Source organism: Sciurus vulgaris (assembly GCF_902686455.1).
Source record: "Sciurus vulgaris genome assembly, chromosome: 11".
Taxonomy (NCBI): Eukaryota; Metazoa; Chordata; class Mammalia; order Rodentia; family Sciuridae; genus Sciurus; species Sciurus vulgaris.
Window position 1 is genome coordinate 18,888,467 of NC_136472.1, and position 23,894 is coordinate 18,912,360.

The 23,894-nt window shown below is 35.5% G+C and overlaps 2 protein-coding genes across 2 annotated transcripts; both read right to left on the minus strand.

Moving 5' to 3' along the window:
* Window positions 1-5,751: 5,751 nt before the first annotated feature.
* On the minus strand, window positions 5,752-6,684 carry LOC306638420 (olfactory receptor 5W2-like; the record flags this gene model as incomplete). The annotated part of the gene is made up of 1 exon (XM_079101711.1): window positions 5,752-6,684. The coding sequence occupies one exon, from the start codon at window positions 6,682-6,684 to the stop codon at window positions 5,752-5,754; it is 933 nt and encodes a 310-aa protein (XP_078957837.1).
* Window positions 6,685-18,293: 11,609 nt separating this feature from the next.
* LOC306638962 (olfactory receptor 5AR1-like) lies at window positions 18,294-19,235 on the minus strand (the record flags this gene model as incomplete). Its single annotated transcript, XM_079102412.1, has 1 exon — window positions 18,294-19,235. One exon carries the CDS (start codon window positions 19,233-19,235, stop codon window positions 18,294-18,296), a length of 942 nt encoding a protein of 313 aa, XP_078958538.1.
* Between the last annotated feature and the right edge of the window lie 4,659 nt (window positions 19,236-23,894).

Consider the following 23,894-nt stretch of genomic DNA (forward strand, 5'->3'; position numbering starts at 1 on the left):
ATGCATGAACATGTGTCCTCGAGTGCTCCTGATCCTGTGTGCTTGTTTTGACCTTTACCATGATTGGGCAGCTGGCTCCTTGCCGGATCTTCCCATAATTGGCATCAGCCCTACCCTTCACCTCCTGGAGGGGATATAAGCTGGCTCTCCTGGAGCGCCAGGGTTCCAGGTTCGAGGTTCCGGTTCCCGGGTTTCCTGAATCTACAATAAACAGTTCCAAATTCAAGAGCCTTGCTATTCGTTTATCTCCCATGCCAAATTGACTACACTGGATGGCATCAATCTCTACTCCAACAAAAAAGAAAATTTTGAAGACATCAACAGGTTTCTAGAGACAGCCTAAACTGAACTAGGAGGACATACACAATTTAAATAGGCCAATTTCAAGTAATGAAATAGAAGAGGTCATCAAAAGCCTACCAACAAAGAAAAGTTCAGGACCAGATGTGTTCTCAGCTGGGTTCTACAAACCTTTAAAGAAGAGTTCATACCAATACTTCTCAAAGTATTCCATGAAATAGAAGAGGAGGGAACCCTCCCAAACTCATTCTATGAAGCCAATATTACCCTAATACCTAAACCAGACAGAGACACATCGAAGAAAAAAAATTTCAGACCAATATCCTTAATGAACATCGATGCAAAAATTCTCAACAAAATTTTAGCAAATCACATACAAAAACATATTAGAAAGATAGTGCATCACGATCAAGTGGGTTTCATCCCAGGGATACAAGGTTGGTTCAACATCAGGAAATCAATAAATGTAATTCATCATATCAACAGACTTAAAGTCAAGAATCACATGATTATTTCAATAGATGCAGAAAAAGCATTTGATAAAATACAGCACCCCTTCATGCTCAAAACACTAGAAAAAATAGGGATAGTGGGAACATTCCTTAATATTGTAAAGGCTATCTATACTAAGCCCATGGCTAATATCATTCTAAATGGTGTAAAGCTGAAAGCATTCCCCCTAAAAACTGGAACAAGGCAGGGATGCCCTCTTTCACCACTTCTATTCAACATTGTCCTCAAAACTCTAGCCAGAGCTATTAGACCGACCAAAGAAATTAAAGGGATATGAATAGGAAATGAAGAACTCAAACTATCCCTATTTGCTGATGATATGATTATATACTTAGAGGAACCAGGAAATTCCACCAGAAAACTTTTAGAACTCATAAGTGAATTCAGTAAAGTAGCAGGATATAAGATCAATGTTCATAAATCTAAAGTATTTTTATACATAAGTGATGAATCTTTGGAAAGAAAAATTAGGAAAACTACCCCGTTCACAAAAGCTTTGAATAAAATAAAATACTTGGGAATCAATCTAACCAAAGAGGTGAAAGAACTCTACAATGAGAACTACAGAACACTAAAGAAAGAAATTAAAGAAAACCTTAGAAGATGGAAAGATCTCCCATGTTCTTGGATAGGCAGAATTAATATTGTCAAAATGGCCATACTACCAAAAGTACTATACAGATTCAATGCAATTCCAATTAAAATCCCAATGGCGTACCTTACAGAAATAGAGCAAGCAATCTAAAATTCATCTGGAAGAATAAAAAACCCAGAAGAGCTAAAGCAATCTTTAGCAGGAAGAATGAAACAGGGAGTATTGTAACACCAGAACTTCAAGTCTACTACAAAGCAATAGTAACAAAATCAGCATGGTATTGGCACTAAAATAGGGCTATCAATGGTACAGAATAGAGGACACAGACACAAACCCAAATAAATACAATTTTCTCATACTAGATAAAGGTGCCAAAAATATGCAATGGAGAAAAGATAGTCTCTTCAACAAATGGTGCTGGGAAAATTAGAAATCCATATGCAACAGAATGAAACTAAACCCCTATCTCTCATCCTGCACGAAACTCAACTCAAAATGGATCAAGGACCTCGGAATCAGACCAGAGACCCTGCATCTTATAGAAGAAAAAGTAGGTCCAAATCTTCAACTTGTTGGCTTAGGATCAGACTTCCTTGACAGGACGCCCTTAGCACAAGAAATAAAAGCAAGAACCAATAACTGTGATAGATTCAAACTAAAAAGCTTTCTCTCAGCAAAGGAAACTATCAGCAATGTGAAGAAAGAGCCTACAGAATGGGAGAACATCTTTGCCAATCATACTTCAGATAGAGCTCTAATCTCCAGAATCTATAAAGAACTCAAAAAACTCTACACCAAGAATACAAATAACTCAATTGACAAATGGGCTAAGGAAATGAGCAGACACTTCGCAGAAGAAGATCTACAAGCAATCAACAAACATATGAAAAAATGTTCACCATCTCTAGTATTTAGAGAAATGCAAATCAAAACTACACTAAGATTCCATCTCACCCCAATTAGAATGGCGATTATCAAGAATACAAGCAACAACAGGTGTTGGTGAGGATGTGAGGAAATAGGTACACTCATACATTGCTTGTGGGGCTGCAAATTAGTGCAGCCACTCTGGAAAGCAGCGTGGAGATTCCTTAGAAAACTTGGAATGGACCCTCCATTTGACCCAGCTATCCCACTCCTTGGCCTATACCCAAAGGACTTAAAATCAGCATACTACAGAGATACAGCCACATCAATGTTCATAGCTGCTCAATTCACAATAGCCAGATTGTGGAACCAACTTAGATGTCCTTCAATTGATGAATGGATAAAGAAACTGTGGTATATATACATAATGGCATATTACTCAGCCATACAGAATGATAAAATTATGGCATTTTCAGGCAAATGGATGAAATTGGAGTATATCGTTCTAAGTGAGATAAGCCAATCTCAAAAAACAAAGGTCAAATGATCTCACCGATAAGCGGATGATGACAAATGGGGGGGGGGAGGGATTTGTTTTAGGGTTAGGGAGGGGGGCAAGAATGAAGGAAGGAAGGACTGTATAGAGGGAAAAGAGGGGTGGAGGGGTGGGGGGGAAGGGAAAAAATAACAGAATGAATCAAACAACATTACCCTATGTAAATTTATGATTACACAAATGGTATGCCTTTGCTTCATGTACAGAGAAACAATATGTATCCCATTTGTGTACAATAATTAAAAAAAAGGAAAAAAAATAAAAGGTGTTACTAGGACATTTTAAAAAAAAGAAAAGAAAGAAATTCACTCTGTCAGATTAACTAGAATATCACATTTAAATTCAACCTTACAGAAAGTCTCAGGACATGGGCAAAATGGAGAGAACTTCTTTGCCAGAATTTAACACAAATGACCTCTAGTTTAATTTCCTTTAGGGTTGTTCTCCAATGAAACCTCATGAGCCCAATCTTTACTGTCCACTGTTTTATTGGCATTCTGTTCTTCAGAGTTCCCTCCAGAACTGCCCATTAATCTCCACTTTCAACATTCTAATGCTTTTCCTGCTTGCTTCTCTAAATTTTCAAAGTTCGTCCCCTAAAGATTCTGTTTTCAAAGATTTTTTTTTTTTCTTTTTTAGTGCTGGGGATCGCACCCAGGGCCTTGTGCTTACAAGGCAAGCACTCTACCGACTGAGCTATCTCCCCAGCCCCTTCAAAGACTTTTGAAACACATAGTCAGTTAGAGCAATGATCCCAGTTCTTGGTACCAATTTTTGTTTTAGCCAGCTTTTTCATTACTGTGATGAAAAGATTTAAACCATTTTGGAGGAGGAGAAGTTTATAGATTCCATGGTTCCAGAGGCCTCATTTCATAGACCCCCCAACTTTATTACTCTGGGCCTGAGATAAGACAGAATATCACAGTGGAAGAACATTGAAGCAGAAACCATCACAGGACATGGCAACTAGCAAGCAGAGAGAGAATCAGCTCCACTTACTAGGGGTAAAATATAAATCAATAGGCATGCCTCTAGTGACCTATTTACTTCAGCTGTAGCCTACCTGCCTACTGTTATTACCCAGTTAATTCATATTATCACATTAGTCCATTGATTAGGTTTTAGTTCTCATAAGCTCATCAGTTTACCTCTGAATACTCTTGCATTGTTTCACACTTGAACTCTGTGGAATATGTCGTATCTAAACCATAAGGGCTTACAAAGAGCATGAATTTATTTACTGTAATTCCAGAGTATGGAAGTCAAGTGCAAGGGAACTTTTTGGTCCTTTCTTTTAAGGGAGGGCATTAAACCATTCCCGAATGATCTGTCATGAATTTATCACTTCTCCAAGACCTCATCTCTGAGTAGCACCATACTGGTTGTATGATGTTAATATTCGGGGAAACAAACAATGACAGTGTTTATAAGTACATGATGCAAGAGAGTAGGGGGTGTTAATTGAGAAAATGTGGTACGGGTGGAAATGCATAAACCCTTTTACCAAAAACAAGAGTCCGTCATAGTTATTTTCCACCAGGATAATTTCTCCTAACCTGTCACAGTGTTTTACCCGCCACCTTGAAAGCAGAGGTCTTTGTGGGTTTTCCTTTTATTCTGAGGTATTTTTATACAGAGACAGCAAGAAAATCTGAGAGACCCAGTGGCTTTTACTTTCATAATTGGAAAGGATAATTAAGTATGCCCTATGTCTTCCTGGGCTCTTAAAATGTGGCCATTTCCATGTTTTCTCAAGAATTGAATCAGTACTTGAGTCATCAGAAAAATAGAAAACCATGATAAAGGCAAACATCAAGAACATACATAGATGTATGCCATTTACTTCCTATTAAATTAAAATCCACATCATTGTGAATTCATTGCATTTGTACACACAATTTTATGTACTTTCTTTAAAGAAAATTTGGTGTGTGTGTGTGTAGCCAAATAGCATATCATCAATTATTTATTTCTTTGAATTTATTATGTACTCACAATTACTTTGCTATTTGGCATTTTTAATATTTGTTTGCTTATGACATGAGGCAAGTGATTTGAAACAAGGAAGGAGTACTCCATTCTGAAGCAAAAATGGTGCCATTATACAATATTTTGGGGAAGTGAATGTTTGTGGAGGACAGATAATCAATTGATGGGACTGATAATGAGGAAGAGGGAAAGAAAATCTTCCAGAAATTATGGAGATGATGAATTTAATAATTTCATTACAAGATTTTCTTTGCCACAGTCATTTTAATTCTTTTTTTAATAGCCTAACATTGTCAGACTCCTTTGCTTTTCAAATGTCATGGATTTGTCCAACTCACTAAAGACTTCCCTAGTTGTCAAACTCTGCCAAAAATCATTTTCTCTTAATAATTTTAAACGTGAAACTGATCTTTTCCATTCAAGGAAGACGTTCTCCTGCACACTGCATTTACACATTTCTGCTTTGGAATGTAGCTCACCATCTTTTTTATTTCGGGGTTAAGGTCTATTTGTCACTTAATTGATTAATGTTAATAAGTGAATGAAAAAACTTAACCAGAATGTAATATTCACTAGTCTATGAACTCATAAATTCACAATGAAACAGGCACAGAAATATGTAAAAGGCAGTTAATAAGTATTTACTAAATCTTAGTGTAATTAAAATAATGCATTAATAGGAGAATGAGCAAAGAAAACTGAGAAAATTAAAAATTTGAGGATAATTTTTTCATAGATGGAGACAATACGCTCATTTAAGACAAACAATGAAGCAGGATATGTTTGTACAGCTGCAACTTTTTTAATAATTAGAATTCAGTACAAAGACATATTTAATAAACTACATGAAAGAATTTTCCTTCTGTGTATCATGCAATCTATTAAAAACTTTCACTATAAATATGCACATATCTATGGATATTAAAATTACTTAAGTCCATCTTTTATTTTTCAGTTTTTGCAGGGCCTCTTTCACATCCTTGTTCCGGAGGCTATAAATCAGAGGGTTCAACATGGGAATCACAAGGGTGTAAAAGAGTGAGCTCATTTTGTCCTGATCTAGAGAGTAGGAAGAACTTGGTCGAAAATACATGAAGAGCATAGTGCCCTGGAATACTGCAACTGCAGTTAGGTGGGAGGCACAGGTGGAGAAAGCTTTGAGCCTCCCCTCAGCAGAGCGGATCTTTAAGACGGATGAGATGATGTAGCAATAAGAGACTAGGACTCCGGAAAAGGTACTCAGTTCAATAAAACCAAAAATGGTGAATATCGCTAACTCATTGACCTGTGTGTCAGAGCAAGACAGTAACAGGAGAGGAGGGACATCGCAAAAGAAATGATTAACCTCATTAGACCCACAGAAACATAAGCGAAATGTTAATGTTGTGTGTATCAAAGCATCTCCCAGCCCAACAAGGTAAACTCCAGCCATGAGTAGGTAGCAAACCCTGCTAGACATGTTGACTGTATACAGCAAGGGGTTACTGATGGCCTTGTACCGGTCAAAGGCCATCACTGCCAGCAGTAGACACTCAGAATCTGCAAAGATACAAAAGATCAAGAACTGCACAGCACAGCCAAAGAAGGAAATTGATTTATTTCTGGCAAATATGTCGACCAACATCTTGGGTCCAGTCGCTGTGGAGTAGCAGAGGTCACAGAAGGAGAGGTGGCTGAGGAAAAAGTACATTGGTGTGTGAAGCTGGGGATCCACTCTAATTAAGAAGATCATTCCAAGATTCGTCAGAAGATTAATGAGATAAACAAGTAGAAACATGGCAAATAGGGTGCTTGTCATCCCAGGGTTAATGGCAATTCCTGTGAAAATGAATTCAGTCACTGAGGAACAATTTCCCCTGTCCATTCTTCTTTGTTCTTGCCTAAACTTTTGGAAAAATTATATAAAAAGATAGATTTGTGTTTTATTCTTTACATTCACAATTATCTATATGACAGAACACCACTTCTTTCTGTAATTTTCTTTTTTAGTCTCAGAAAAATAAACATGCATGTATCACTCTTTAAAGAATAATTGCATCTGCTTGAAAATCAAAATGAATAAACCCAAGAAAGCCAATGGAAAGTTCTGATTCAAATCTGAATGTTATTCAAAAAATATATGCCTTTCTACAACTTCATTAATTTCTCTGGATCTTACCTCCTTACATTAGGGAGTTTACTTTTACTATACTGAAATCTGTGTTCATCTGCCAAATAATATGGAGGAGCACTAGAGAGACTATCACAGGTGCAGAATCTACAACATTCACATAGAGTAATCTGGCATAACGTGTAATTCCACTTACATTTGTTCTCAAAAATCTTTACTGGTTTAAAAGTTCATTGTAGTAGTTCTAGAAATAGTAAGAATATCACTGATGATGAAAAATAAAAATTGTTACTCTACTGTTATTATTATATGTGGCTTTTAGTATTTGTGAAATATAAAATAACTATTCCTTTCTTTCTGTGAATTAATAAATGTGGTATGATTTCACCACAATGATTGTTACCTATTTTTATGGGTAGCCTTGAATTAAGGGATAAGTCTACTGATCCTGCACAGGAAAATGCCAAAAATAAAAAAGGAACATCATCATTTATATACATTTACATTGCAACTTGATCTTAAGTAGACTTTTATATTTAAAAATGAAAAAAGAATAAAGAGTTTTTAATAGGCATATTTTACTAAAGCATATATATATTTTATGTACTTTTAAGGTGATCATATGTATGATTCTTAATGGGAATATAGAAAATAGTAAGGAATGTAAATAGGTGATTTTATTTATTTATTTATTTATTTTTGCTGATTTTGGCCTAAGTAACAACACTATGTGATTCACACTGAATTGAATTTTCATATATAGTTATTTACAATGCAGTACCTCAAATATTTATCAACTAAAAACAAAATAGCAAAAATAAAACAAAACCCCTTAAATTGTTGTAAATACATACAGGTATAAAACATTTGCTTATGAAGCTATATTAAAATAAAATTAGTAAAATGTTATTTGTGGATAGGAAATGTACCCTTGTCTTCCAGTTTTGAGAAGAAATTTTCATTTCTGATCATTAGACCAGGATTTATGGAATAGAGTAAGCTGGCATAACATGATTCTTATTCAGACTTTTTTTTTGAAATGTAATTTCTTTAAACCTCAAGTCTTTGAGTTTAGAAACTCAGGAGCTTACCTGACATGAGCTGTTCTTTGATAACTGAACCCTAAGCAGATAACTTGAAATTATACCAGGTAACCTTTGGGACTTAACTCTCCGAAGCTATTCCCTCGGGCTTTGTTGTTATGCAAACTTATGGCTTAATTATATTTATGGTTGTGTATTTTCCCCTCTGAATACATCCACATCTTTATGAAAGATTGAGTTTTTATTATTGGCTATTACTAAATTGATGTACGACAGGATGAAAACCATGAGTTAATTTCATGGTGTAAACTACATACAATACATAGGTATCTTTTACTATAAAATATGGTCTATGTACTTCTTGTTCAATTAAAGCTTAAAGGGGTGGGGGATGAGAGAAGAATGGAGGAACTTTATATTATGTAGAGGGAAATAAGAGGGAGGAGGGCTGGGGTATGAGAGGTGATGGAATGAGACAGACATCATTACATCATGTATGGTTACATGAATGATGTGAATCTACATCATGCACAGGCATAGAAATGAAAAATTGTATCCTGTTTGTGAACAGTGAGTCAAAATTCATTCTGTAAACATAATTATAATAATAATAATAAACTCTATATAAAAAAGGTTAATGTAAGTGAAATCAGTCCCCAAGTTAATTATTTCGCACACTTTGCTTTTGTTCATTTTTTCTGTCTTTTTAAATATTACGCTTAGTCTTAATGAAGTATTAATACCTTTCTTCAATTATTATATTGAGATTTCATTCATATTTTATAAACCATACACTTCTAGTGACAAAATTTCCATGGATGTAGTATATTCACAAGATTATGTAGCCTCAACACTGCTTCCAGAACATTTTTCAACACCCATTAAAAAACACATGTATTGGGGGTCACTCCAACTTCTCTCTGATCTGTGGTCCTTGGAAACTTTATTTTCTGGTTCTAAGTGTTTACTTATTCTAAATATTAAAGAGGCATATGATACATGTCCCCTTCTGTCAGTCTTCTCTCCTTAGCAGCCTTCTGTCAGAATCTACCCATGTCCTAGCAAGTTGCTAAATCTCCTTCCATTTTATGACTGCATAGCATTTCATTTTGTGAATATAAGACCCTTTGTTTATTCCTTTCTACTGGAGATATCTGGTTTGTTTCTATTCTTATCTGTTCTAATAATAATGCTGGGAATACTCTCATCAATAGCAATATTAAAAGTTACATTCTTTACCCAGCCATGCCACATTCCTGCCCCAACCATGCCATCCATCCACATACCTTTGATTTTATGATTAGGTTGCATACTGTGTAGTTAATACACTGCTTTTTGAATTATGTGTAATTTATCCATATGAGGATTTCACAACTAAATTTAAGCCTTTAGGAATAAAATTCACTTTTTTTATTGTATTCTCTGTAATCTGTTGTAAAAAGATTTCATAGAGTTAATTGGCTACTAAATATTTTTGGCTATTTTAGAGACCAGAGATCAAAACTTAGCAGTACACTGTATTTGCGGAACTTTTTGTACGAATATAGCTTATATGTGTATGGATGATTCACTTAAATATTGTGCATAGGTAACAATCTTCCTAAAAAGATAGTTACAAATGTCTTGTGAAACAATTTCATTGGTACAATATAATTCTTTGCTAAATTGGAAAATACTGGAAGTCTCTATTTTATATACTCCAAATATCAGATATCAGTGAGATTCTTCATATTTCCTGAACCTTGGTCTATCACTGCAGTATTTGATTTGATTGGGCTACTTTAAAGTATCAGAGTCAACCCCTTCTTCCAGATTGGTTGATTGAAATGTCTGTCTTTCTTCTAAATAAGTGTTGTTCAAGTATTTGTTTGTTAGGTTTATGCACATCAAAAAGAAAAGGAGAACACACACATAGTTGCTACTTACATAAAATGTTAACAGTTAGGAAGTGAAGAATTTAGTATGAGTAATTTAAGATTTTCCACAATGGGCAGTTGGTAGTTTTGACAGATTGGAGATAGTGGTAAGCATTTAGATACACCTCCCTTAGAAACACAGTGTTCATTTAGCCTCCCTTTAAAGTTTTGTTGTCATATAATTGCTCCGACCAACAAAACAGAGAAATCATTCTAGGTCATGGTGTTTCCAGTCTTTAAGAAATTATTCTGAAAGAGTCACAAGCTGTCCCCTAATAAGCTAAAGTAACAAGGTAACCCACTCTGAGACTATATGGAGAGTTGAGAGGACCTGATGAGCTTGTCTTTCTTGACATTCACACCCTGTTGTCACTTGTGTGACACTCTTCCACTTAGCCCAGGTTTCCACTGTATGCCAAGGTGTGACCTCAGTCAATAGGAAGATAAGCAAAATAACAATACTGGTTATTTTGAGCCCTATGTTCTAGGATTTTATGTAGCAACAATTAACTAGAACAATGTGGAGAGAACATAATTAGACATGTGCTTTCTCAGAAAGCACTTATTTTTAATACTACACCCTATATCAATATACACACATAAACATTCTGGTGCATATGCCTGTGTGTATGTAGACATGTATGTGTCTGTTTTCTCACAGATTGAAGAAAGCATTTGAGGGCCTTAGAGCTGATAAACAACATGTAGTCAGAATATAAAGAACTCATATCAATAATAAGAAAACAACCAATCTTATTAACAACAACAACAAAAAAAAATGGAGCAGAGGTTTAAATAGAAACTTCTCCAAAGAAGATATTTGGATAAAAAAATTAATGCTTGAGAAAATGAACATCATCTGTGGTAAGTAGGGAAGTGAAATTAAAGCTAAAATGAGGTATCATGACATACCTGCAACAATACATGAAATAAAAATTGAAAAATTCATGCGTATTATTAATGAAAATATTGTAGAATCTGAACTCTCATGAACTGCTGGTGAACACGTATGATGTTGCATTTTGGAATACACATGGGCAATTTCTACAAATTCTTGTTGCTTTGTTTCCTTACCTGAAAAAATTAGTCTAAAAAATTGATAAGAAAATATCCAGTAGTAAAAGATGATGAATAAATTCCAAAAGCAAGGTATGAAAGGCTGTAAGATTTGGGAATAATATGAAATGTTAGATATGTGAACCTGCCTTCTGTAGTAATCACTTTACTATCTAAAGGCAACAGGTGCTATCATCCATATACATTATACATAATAAAATTTATTTTAAAAAATAATTTGAAATTTTATTCTAAATCTGTATGAACAGAAAACATGGATGTGATTTTTAGAGACATTTGAGTTCCATTAATAGTCTTAATAAATGTAACAATGTAAAATATATAGAGCAGTATATATTTAGAGCAGTAACATTGAGTAAAATGTATTAAAGAATTATCAGAAATCACTATATTTTTTGTTTTAATAACACAAAACCAAAATATTTTTATAACTAAGATTTTATACATTTAATACACTCAATACCCCTTTTAAAATTTTCTTTAAAGATGAACAATGCCACCGTAAAAGCTCAAACATGTTATATTCTAATATTGAGGCTGTGGGAGAAGATTTATAAAACATTTGAAATTGCTAGGAAAGGTGATGAAAACAGAAATTCACTGAGCAGTTAACCTACCCAAGGTTTCCTAGCTAGAGAGAGATAGGATTAGGACCCAGTCATGTACGTCAGAAGTCAGCATCTTTGTTCTGTTTTGTCACTGGGTTTCACACAGTTCTATGGAATTCCTTCCTTCCTCAAAGGGGAAGCCAAGTCTGTGTGAGTTTTGATGGTCTTGTTGTTTAATGTGGGAAACACTGATTTAAGGACAGAGGTAATCAATTTCTGGTCCATCTCTACTCCAACGGCCTCCCTTCTAATTTCATGGAATCCTTTTATTTCCCTGTTTTCCATCTAGCTTGCACATATGAAGGAAAACATACAATACTTTTCTCTCTGATTTATTTCTCTCAGAGTTATGGTTTCCATTTCTATCCTTTTTTTGTACAAATGGCATAATGCCATTCTTAGTTGTGAATGAATAAAACTCCATTGTGTATATAGGACATTTTCCTTATCCATTCATCTGTGAATGAACACCTGGATTGATAACCATAACTTGGCTATTGTTATTGTGCTGCAATAGACATAGATAAGCATGCTAATTATGCTGATTTAATTTTTTTGTATTAATGTGGAAGAGTGGTATAGCTAGGTCTTATGGAAGTTGTATTGGTAGCTTTTTGAAGCTACTCCATACTGACTTCCATAGTGGCTGTACTATTTTACATTCCCACCTACAAAAGAGTTCCCTCACCCTGCATCCTCACCAGAGTTTATTGTTATTTGCATTCTCAATGATTGTCAATCAAATTAAAGTGAGATGAATCTCAGTGTAGTTTTGATTTGCATTTCCCTGAGGCCTACTTATAATTAATAAAATAACACACAAAAATGGGAAAATTGTAACAAACACAACTGAAATCAGAAGGATTATTAGGAACTAAATTGAAATATTATGTTTTAATAAATTGGAAAATATATAAGAAATGGATAAATTTCTAGACACATGATTTACCAAAACTGAATGAAGAGAACAAAGAGGACATAGAAAATCTAAAGAGACCAATTAAAAAAACCAATGATGGATTTACAACTGAATTTTACTAGTTCTTTAAAGAATTATTTCCAAGATTTCTTAACTTAGTCCATGACATTGAAAGGGAAGGAATGCTTGCAACCCCATTTCATGAAGCTTGTATCACCCTAATACCAAAACTGTATAAGGTCACGTAAAGAAAAAAAAGCTACAAACCAACATACTTGGTTAATATAGATGCAGAAATCCTTAGTATAATATTAGAAGAGAGAATTCAGCAATACATTTGATATGGTTTAGATGTGAGGTGTATCCCCCAACCTTGTGTGAGACAATGCAAGAAAATTTAGAGGTGAAAAATTGGATTATAAGAGCCTTAATTTTATCAGTACATTAATCCACTGGTGGGGATTAACTGGGTGGTAACTAGGCAGGTAAGGTGTGGCTGGAGGAGGCAGGCCTTTGGGAACACACCTTTAGGGTATATACTTTGTCCCTGGTGAGCAGAACTTATTCTCTCTCTCTGTTTCCTTGTGGCCATACCCTGACTGCTTTCCTCCACCACGTTCTTCTGCCATGATGTTCTCCCTTTCTGGCACAGAGCAGTCATTGGCCATCTATGGATTGAGGCCACTGAAACTGTGCTAAAGAAACTTCTATTCCTCTAAAATTGTTCTTGTCAGGTCTTTTGATTACAGCAGCAAAAAAGCTTACTAAAACAACATTAAAAAAAATGCATCATAATCAAGTTGATTGTATTGTGCAATACAATGATGGTTCAAAGTAAGCAAATCATCCAATGCCATACACCACACAAATATAACCAAGAACGGAACAAACCAACCAATAAACAAAAAAAACAATGATAATCTCAACAGATGCAGAAAAAAACCTTTGACAAAATATATGCACTATCTATGATAAGTACCTTGAAGAAAGTAGTGATAGAAGAAACTTGCCTTACTATGATAAAGCTATACATGATAAACACAAAGTCAATATCACATTTAATAGGAATCATTTTCTCTAAAATTAGGAACAAGACAAGAATATCCATTCTTACCATTCCTATTCAATACAATAGTTGAAATTTAAGCCAAAGAAATTACGGAAGAGAAAGAAATAGAAGATATACAAATAGGAAATGAAGAAGTCAAATTATGCCTATTTTCAGGTGATCTGATTCTATGGTTAGAAAACTAAAAGTTTCACTAAAAGTGTTCAGGTTATTATTAACACTGTCATCTTTACTCTGTCATGATTCCATCCAGAAGCATCCTAGATAATGTGGTGAGAAGATGACACTCTGAAGATGGAATTTCTTCTCCTGGGATTCAGTGACCATCCAGGACCTGAGTCTTCTTTGGGCTGTGTTTTTTCCATCTACTCTGTTATCTCAATGGGGAATGTTGGGATGATTTTACTAATCATTATCAGTTCCCACTTGCACACTCCAATGTACTTTTTCATCTGCATGCTTTCCTTCATAGATGCATAGCACTTTCTATCATTGTCCCTGAATTACTATGGGCTTGATTTCTGATGTGAAACCACTTTTTTTTTCCAATGACTGTCCCACAGTTATAGATTTTCTGCTCTTTGGTTGGCACAGAATCCTTCTTCTTGGCCGTCATGGCTCATGAAGGGTACATAGCAATGTGCAACCTACTGCTTTATACCATTATTGTGTCCAGAAGGTCTGTTGCCTGCTTGCACTTAGAGCATTTTGTTGGTGTGGAAGGGGATTCTCATCTGACATGGATATGTGTGATATCATTCTGGTGGTCTTTGCCAGCTTGGTGGAGGCTATCTGTCTTCTAACCGTTCTCTTTTCCTATGTCTATGTTATAGCAGCCATCCTTAGAACAGGTTCAGCAGAGGCAAGAAGGAATGGCTTCTCAACCTGAGCTTCCCCCTACCCTCCAATAGTGATCACTATCTACCATGGCACCCTGACCTTCATTTATTTGTGCCCCAAGGCAAGTCATTCACTGGATATTGACAAAGTGACCTCTGTGTTCTACATGTTGATTTTCCCTATGTTGAATTCATTCATACACAGTCTAAGGAACAAAGATGCCAAAAAGGACCATAGAAAACTTAATAAAATTTCTTTTTTGATAAAATGAAATGGGCCTGTAAATTTCAACAAGGTCTCTTCTTTGACACATTTTTCTGTTGCAAATGTCAATTTAATATGAATATTCCTCCAATCTGTGGATAATGATGCCTCAACAAAAGAAAATTCCAAAGCCTAACATTGGAGATAGACTCTCTCATTTTATTTATATCATAACTATCTGTTATTCAAAAGTTGAAATTTTTAATAGTTATTTCAGGGGAAGATCTACCTTTTCTTACACTTTTAAGTCTCATATTCTTACACATATTCTCTTCTTTCCCTTTAACTTTTTTTCACAATTCAAGTCAACAAAATAACATAATGCTCCTTTTGTGAAAGAAAATGAAATTGACAAAGATTGTTTGCCAATGAATTTTGATTTTCATATAAATATGTGTACATTACACTTTACCTGTATAAGTCCTACTCATTATAAAAGGACTTGATAAATATTATTGCCAAAATCTTATTCTGAAACCTCATTCTCTGTCACAGGGTAGTTTTTACTCTAAACCTCCTAGGAATCTTAGGTGTACTACGTTGAGTACCCTATTCTCTTCATTTTGTGTCTTATAGTTATTTGTGTCTGTGTTCTATCCTCCTACAATCATTATTCATTGATTTTGATTCATTATTTTTATCTCTTGCATTTTTATCATAGTCTTCCCCAGTGTATATTAGAGTAGATTTTTATGAAAGAAATCAAGATTTATGATTGATTGTTTCAGTTTATGTCATATATCTCCAATATGCCAAAATAGTTATTCCTTTCACAGTGTTTTTGGTTCATTCTCCAAAGTGGTACCACATGCTCAGATGGCTATTACAAGTTATTTTCAAGTAGGATGTCTAAAAATAATAGGTAAATCGTTTGAAAATTCACCTACATAGAATAATTACACTCTGGTTCTTAAAATATTTCTTTAAGAGTCTAATGGGTTTTAAATTTCTTGATCTATAAAGTGTGCAGCAAAAAATTCTGAGGTATGCTCTACTCCAATAGCCAGGACTGAGAGCAAAGGCCTAGGACTGGTGGGGTTATGGCTCAATTGGCTGCTATGAAATGACGCATACAGAAAGTGTGGATGAAAAGTAAAAAATTTAAAAAAAGTTAAATCTGATGTCAAGGTTACATGATTGGAAAGAGGATGAGCTAAGAGGAAACCTTTCTGATAGTGAAAATGTATGGCAGGTTGTGACACCGACCAGTTTCACTCACTACAGTGGGATGTATTTTTGTAAACAAGAATTTGTCCATCAGTCAGAATAAGTAAGAATATGGCAGTCCGAGATTGAAGTGAACGGAGTACTTCAACCCGAATGCTCAGCAGGAAATATTCCTTGAAACGCAAGGATGTGTCACAATAGACAGGTATTGATTTTTTTGTAGCTACCATTTTAGCCACAGCCCCTAGGAACAGGCCCCACAGGGTAACATAAAATGAGGTCCTCTGGGACTAATTATCTAAAGTTCTTGGAAATGTGGAATCTGGAACTGAATCCCATAGTGTAGTTTCAGGCTTCTGATCTGAGCAGGGTAAAGATGAGGTCAGCTGAATTCTGACCAGCTAGAGGAGGATGCTCTATCGGGGCCAGGCGATAAAACCCAGATACCCTCTCCCACCGTGGTTCTGTCAACAACACCATCCTTTCTTGCAGCACTAGGAGATCTGTTTCTGAGAACTGGCTTAGTAGGATCATAGATGCTCTCCAGAACAATATCATATATTTCTTATGTAACTGATAAATATAGATATACAGATAGAATCATAGAAAGTTTATATTGAACCCCTGTTTAACAGATGAGAAGACTGAGACCTGACTAACAAATAATGAAAGCATACATATTGGCAACCAACACTTGTCTCTCTTTAAGGCACAAATTTTATTCTTAAATTCTCTTATCTTTATAATTTTTACTAATTAAAATGAAAAAATTGAAAAATAAGACTGTTACATCTCTGTCTTTAAAGGAAACGCTGCAGAAAACTATGTGAGAAAAATAGGTAGTAAAGGTAATTTGCAATGCATGTTTAGTTTTTATGGATGTCAATGTATTTAATGTTTTCAATAAAACATTTGCATTGAGTTTGCATTGAGTTGAGAAAGTTAGTGATGATTAAGAGCTCCTGATAAGTAATATATTCTATAAGTATGCAATTTGAGATTATAAAGAAAAACAGATATTTAAAAGATAGGACATTATTTAATTTCTTTTAAATTATTCAGTTGGTAATACAGGACAGAAACCCTGAGAAAAATTACACATTTTTATAAATTGGTTCATTTCCATAATTTTTAAAGTAGTAACATTTAGCACATTTTATAAGCAAAAGAATATGTAAAACTAGGGAAGAGAAGTTAAATGGAAAACCTTCATAACTTCAATGTTCCTTTTATGACAACAACCTGAAATAAGACAAACACTCTTGAGAACTTGAAATTCTGTGATATTTTCCATAATAGGATTAACCAATACGTGATAACATTGAGAACAACATTTGCAACCAAGCTAATTTAACTATTGAAATTTAATATAGTATTTCCTAATACCCAACTCTTAAATGACTATTGTTAATGTTGTTTACAGTAGGGTTTCAGTTTATTTTCTAGATACACAAAGAGTCAGTATACATCATTCTAAATGAAATAATAATGTAAATATTACTTGTTTTTTCCAGTGAGGATATACTTAGGTTAAGTCTTCTTGCTTACAGCTTAAACTATCCCAATTGGTCATTACCACTTTTCTAATTTTAACTAGCATTCAACAATACACTATATTGCTACCAACCCACTGAGGGAGAGGGAGGCCCCCTTTCCAGATGCCTTTGGGGAAGGTCCTGGTCTTTTATCTTTGGCTTCCATCTGTCCAGCCACTGTATGGTGCTCAGCAGCACAACATCTGTCCTCCAGACTGAAGGCAAGAAGGGAAGTTCATTCCAATGCCCAGACAGCAAGGTGCAAGGAAAGGCTGGAACTTCAGGTCTAGGAGTTATTAGTGTTATAATAGAGGCAGACTGAAGAAGCATGGATCTGAGATGAGAAGTTCTGTACATCAAATGCCCTCTGTTCCTAATATTTCATTTCAGGTTAGGCAAAGGCAAGAGATGCAGACAGATTTCCTCTATAGTAAACATGGTACAGTGAAATGACAGGAAGGGAGTTCCTTTTCTGTTTAATTTGCAATACTCCTTTCTGCATTCATTTTGTAAGAGACACTGCTTTGCTTATTCAGTGTTTTAAAATGTCACCCTGCAACCAAACATCCTAAACAAAAGAGCCAAACACAACAGACCAGAAGTCACGAACACGGCTTTTATAAACTGTCTAAGATGGTCCTTCTTTGTTCATTCTTATTTATTTATTTGCTACTTAGTTATTCTAAGAGTTACAATGGAAATTTTTAAGGTGACATTAATGCTTAGGAAGGACACAAACGAGACTGAGTTCGGCTCTCTAAATTTCCCTTTGGTTCATTAAACCCATGTTTTAAGTTAAAAGCTGACAGAGGTACAACAGTAAGTGCTGGAAGATATCTCGAAGGTTGCATTGGTGAGAAACTACTTCAATTATTCCAACTTTACTCTCAAAATCTGCAGATCTTTTTGAGTGTGAAAAATGATTTCACCCAGAACACAAGTTAGTGCTAATAGCTTTGCTCAGAGCACCCTTTACATCCTTATTCCTTAAGCTGTAGATCAGTGGGTTCAACATAGGGATAATGACTGTGTAGAAAACAGAGGCCATTTTATCTGTGTCCATTGAGTAACTCGAGCTGGGTCGAAAATACATGAACAGGAGAGTGCTGTGAAATATGGCCACAGCTGTGAGGTGGGAGGCGCAGGTAGAGAAGGCTTTGCGACGGCCCTCGGCTGAGTTCATCCTAAAGATGGTAGTGATGATGTAGCTGTAGGAGAGGAGGACAGTGACGATGCTGAATCCCACGACACAGCCAATGAAGGTGAACATCACTATCTCATTGATGGAGGTGTCTGAGCAAGAGAGGGCTAGTAAGGGTGGGATGTCACAGAAAAAGTGATTGATGACATTCGAATTGCAGAAGGACAATCGGAACGTGAAGCAAGTGTGGATTGCTGAATCCACCAAGCCCACAATGTAGGCAACTGCCACCAGCTGGATACAGATCCTCCTGGACATGGCAATTGTATAAAGCAGTGGATTGCAAATGGCAACATAACGATCATAGGCCATGACAGCCAACATGAGACATTCCACATCAGCAAAGGCACCAAAAAAATACATCTGGGTGGCACATAAATCATAGGGAATCCTCTTTTGCTCAGATAAGAAATCAGCCAGCATCTTTGGAGAGACAGTGGAGGAATAACAGATATCGCAGAAAGACAGATTACTCAGGAAATAATACATGGGTGTGTGAAGTCTGGAGTCTACCTTGATCAGCACGATCATCCCTAGATTGGCAAGGATAGTTATGCCGTAAACAAGGAAGAAAAACACAAAGAGCCCCTTTTGCACGTCCTGTCTGTCAGACAGTCCCAAGAATACGAAGTCAGTAAACACGGTGAAGTTGTCAACTGCCATCATTCAGATCTGTAAGTTCCTGGATATGGAAAAAGAAAGTGGAAGTGGAAGGTTATCACAATCTTACTTTAGTCCTAGTTAATCTCCTGGCTCACTCTTTCTTCTTTCTCTCCTTCCTTCCTTCCTTCCTTCCTTCCTTCCTTCCTTCCTTCCTTCCTTCCTTCCTTCCTTCCTTCCTTCCTTCCTTCCTTCCTTCCTTCCTTCCTTCCTTCCTTCCTTCCTTCCTTCCTTCCTTCCTTCCTTCCTTCCTTCCTTCCTTCCTTCCTTCCTTCTCAGTAATCACAGAAGAAAGAATGCCACAATTCCTTAAAGTACGTTTTCTTTACTGAAAATATATCCATTTTAATGTACATCAGCAAGATGATAATGTTACCTCTCTTATTTATATGACTCTGGACTAAGGGTGTAACATTCTTTCATCTAAATTAAGCCAGCTATTTTCATGAAAATCTTTGCAGTGCTTAGAACTATTTTTGTTGCTTATTTTTATAGATTAATAAATTGATGTTTTTAGAATTTAACATACTGGTTCTTACACTTAGTTGGTCCAGGTAATTCACATTTTCCAAAGAGGCTGTTGTTGTTGATTTCAAATATGTAGAAAAGTTCTTTATCCTGTAACAGAGAAGTATAGTTATGTGCAAAGGGAGATAAAATATACATACCATTCTTCTTTCCTCATCATCATAGATACTGGTACAAGTAGCAGTTAGTCTTAGATTAACTTTTTACATCTCTCTATTAACCAACTCAGGTGCTATCTAGCTTCTATGGTATGCCTGCATACTATTATCACTGGGAAGAAAACACTTTGTGGATCAGGATCCACTAGAGCAGGAGGTTTAGTGGTTCCTGGAGAAGGAGGTGGAAGGGTCCTCATGAGCAGAACTAGTACAGGAAGAAAGGACCAGAGTGCACCATTTTCCCCTTTGAAAGTAGCTATTGTCTGCCTGAGATTCTAAAGATGTCATAAACTTAACTGCAGAGAGGTTGATAGTGTAGGTGACAGAAAGGCAAGAAATGCACTGTGGTTTGTTTACTGGATGAGTCCTTCTAATTTACTAGAATCCACATGATCTGTTCACTACAGTTCATATATGTATAATACATGATGAAAAACTCCTATGTCCACTGTCCCATGTCCTCAGAGAGATTTGTCTCTGAACTGTTTCCCCAAAGTTGTTGTGTTATTTTATTATTTTCTTTCATCCCTGTTTCTGCTTCATACCAATGAAATCTGCTGATTTTTAGTGAAAAGGCCATTGTAAGTATAGGTTCCACTCCACTGTCATATTTTGTCCAAACTAATTGTATATCTTATAAAAACATGCATGTGACCTTTGACCAGTGCAGATATAAGAAAAGTGGAACTGAAGGCAGATGAAGAAAATCAAAAAAAGTTAAAACCTTACCAGGAATAAATGGTCAATGTGCAGTTCTCCAAATCTTGGCATAAACTCATTTAAATATTTCTCACTGTAAATAGATCTCTAAAAGTAGTGATTTCCTTTGTACTATGGAAGTGTTTTAAATATACAAAAAATGCAGGTAAAAGGTTAAAATGATAAATGATATTGGAATACCTCTATACCATGTAAACATTTAGCCTATTCTCTGCCATCTTTGTATTATTAAAAATGATAAACAAGTAAAGGAATTAAAATAAATGTTTCCATCAAGTTTCATGGTCTGATTTTGTTATATGATAATTTTATTATAAAAAGTATTACAAAAAAGTGAATCAATATATGACATAAGTCAGAACAGAAGTTCAATAAATAAATAAATAAATAACTCAGGACCTCTTCCAGAGCTATTGGCCTAGTAACTGGATGCAGCTCTATGGCCAAGGCTCCCCATTGTCTCCTGACTTATTGGGATTTTAAACATCTCTGTGTTTGGTCCCTGGGTGCTAAGCACCTGATCCCTTGGGAATAAGTTTTGCATCTGATATTTTAAAGTATCAAGGTGATTAGGAAAGAAATGCAGATCTTTGAAAAAATTGCTTTACATTCTTATTTAGTTTTAATGCCCAATACATAACAGTAAAGTGACTGTAGTCAATCACTATTCCCTACATCAGTGAGCCAGTTCCATTTGTTTTAATGACATAAAGTACAAAACCAATGAATCCCCAAACACGTACATGGACACACATGCACAAATATTCTTATCAAACACATTAAAAAAGTCATTTTACAAAGGGAGCAAAAATGAACAGTTTTCACATGGCCTAATGATAATTAGATTTTGGTATCTATACTAAAGAATTTCTCATTTTCAACTAAAAATAATGTCCAAATAAGCTTACTTTGCATGCAAATCAATATTATGATTAGAGGCAACATTTTCCTTTCTATTTGCATACATTAATTTATTTAATCTATCTTCTACTAATGCCCATTTTTCTTATATCTAATTTTTCACATTCAAAAATATCTAGTTTTAGGATAAAATTAGTAAAATTTTGCATACATAATTTATCATGTCCAAGGGTTTTTTAAAACATAAATGCTAGGAAATGGCCTATAACATCAAATAGATTTTGCCTTTAAAAGTCAAGTTTAGCCTTCTCAACTTAGGCATTTTACATTATCTAATTATCACCAAGGATTGCCATATATATTATGCACTGAGTTGTTCTGAGTTGTCCCCAACGACCTTCTTAATATTTGATACAGTGAAAAATAGATGTTCGGAGACGGGGGTCCACTGAGGGTGAGGATGAACGATATCTATCTACCCCGTGCACTCATTCAGACATTGGAGATTGAGCTCTGAAGGAATGGATCTACTAGGGTTGTACAGGACATATATAGGCACATTATCCAATCAGGTTAACAAGCTTGTTAAAGTATAACAGAGTCAGCCTATAGGTGAACTTTATGTCGAGGTAGTGTAAACAAACCAAGCATGCCTAAGTAGTTCTGCCCAGCAACAGGTCTGAGACAAAGGACTGGAGGGCTTGTAAGCTCCTGCACACAGCATAAGACAAGGCAGCACAGGCAAGCTCACACCACAGCTTGCTGGGATGCTTGACAGAGCGAGTACTCCCCTTAGCTCCTAGCTCAGCCTCAACAACTGCAAAGACCTTCATTCCATGACGAGTCTTTACCATTACCTCAGCTTCTCTGTCCAGACTGTTTGGCTTACTTAGACCATGGTGTCAGTGACTGCTGTCAGATAAGCTTGAGGAATGTTCCCTACAGTGAAACCCAGAAGTGATGTCAACTTTAGAGTATTGCAGGCTTTATTTCATGGAATCCATAGAAATTTCTCAAGTTAGATTCCTGAAAGAAGCACAACGAAACAGATGTGTCTTAAAAATAACGTTTTATAACTTCTCACAGAAATCAAAATGTGTTTACTTTAAAGAAATGTTTCAAAACTTACAAATTAGAGAACCAGGGAATCTTCAGAGACCACTGACATATACTTGTGAACCAAGACAGGATTCCAACAGTGACTGAGATGAATTGGGAGCAAATTGGAGGGTTTACACATGGGGGACCATTTGTTTTATTTTTATGGACTTGGCACCTGGAAATCATTAACATTTTTACTAATAGAAAATAGTATGGAGGACAATTGTTTTGCTCATTTCCAGGAAGAAAAAAGAAAAAAAAAAAAAAAAAAGAAAAGAAAAGAAAAGAAAAACAAATGTCCTTGAAATTGCACAACCTGGCAGGCTTATGGGTGTGCTTTTGTGTGGTCACTTTTTCACAATGTGTGGGTCACTGTAGTGCACTTGCAAGCACTGGTTGCTATGGATATGATGATATTTTAAGAAAAAGTACAATGATCATATATATTAACTCTATAACATGAATCTTATTTTAGTTAATTAAATTGCCACTAATCCTATGTATGATGAATATGTACAAAAAAAACAAAACAGTGAGAGCAGGTTATAAATGCCAATGCTTCAAGTAGTTTCACGTTCCTTCTGAAAGCCCAACTGAAGGAACGGTTATAGATTATGTGATGGTTGTTTTAGTTATTTATTCCGCTTTGTTGATACAGAGCATTCCTATTGCTTTCCAGAAAGCCAGAATATGCATTAGGTGAGATTCCGCTACATTTTAATATTTTAAACTTTGGAAAAGTGATTCTTAGTGACAATTTTTAGTATCTCTTGATATTTCTTTTTCTTTTTTTTTTTTTGTATGATGACTTCAACACTAAAATACCATATGTATTCATTCCAGCAAGGGATACTATTGAGGCAAAACACAAACCTAAATAATTGCCTGTAATTTTCTACCAGGTTAGCTCAAGAATGTAATATTTCGTGATATCCAAGAGCTTTATTAATTCTCTGGTGCATATTTGGAGGAATCATTCATAGGTACGTTTTTCTGGTTCCTTTTTAAATTCAGGTTTTTTCGCTCCATGTTCTTCCCTATCTCCAGGGATGGCTCAATTTCCTCAGCGTACCTCTGGGAAGGAAGCAACCTTTAACTTCATGAATGTGGCAGCCCCTCCAGGCCCTGTGCTCCAATTTCCACTTCCCAACAATCCAGGAGCACCAGTAATACTAATATGTTGCTGAAACCCAGTTAATCTAAATTACTTCACACAGGATTGTGTATTAATAAGAGTGGCTCAAAAGTAAACAGCAGCAAGAGAAACTTTGGAAATGGAAATGGTAATGCATCAAGC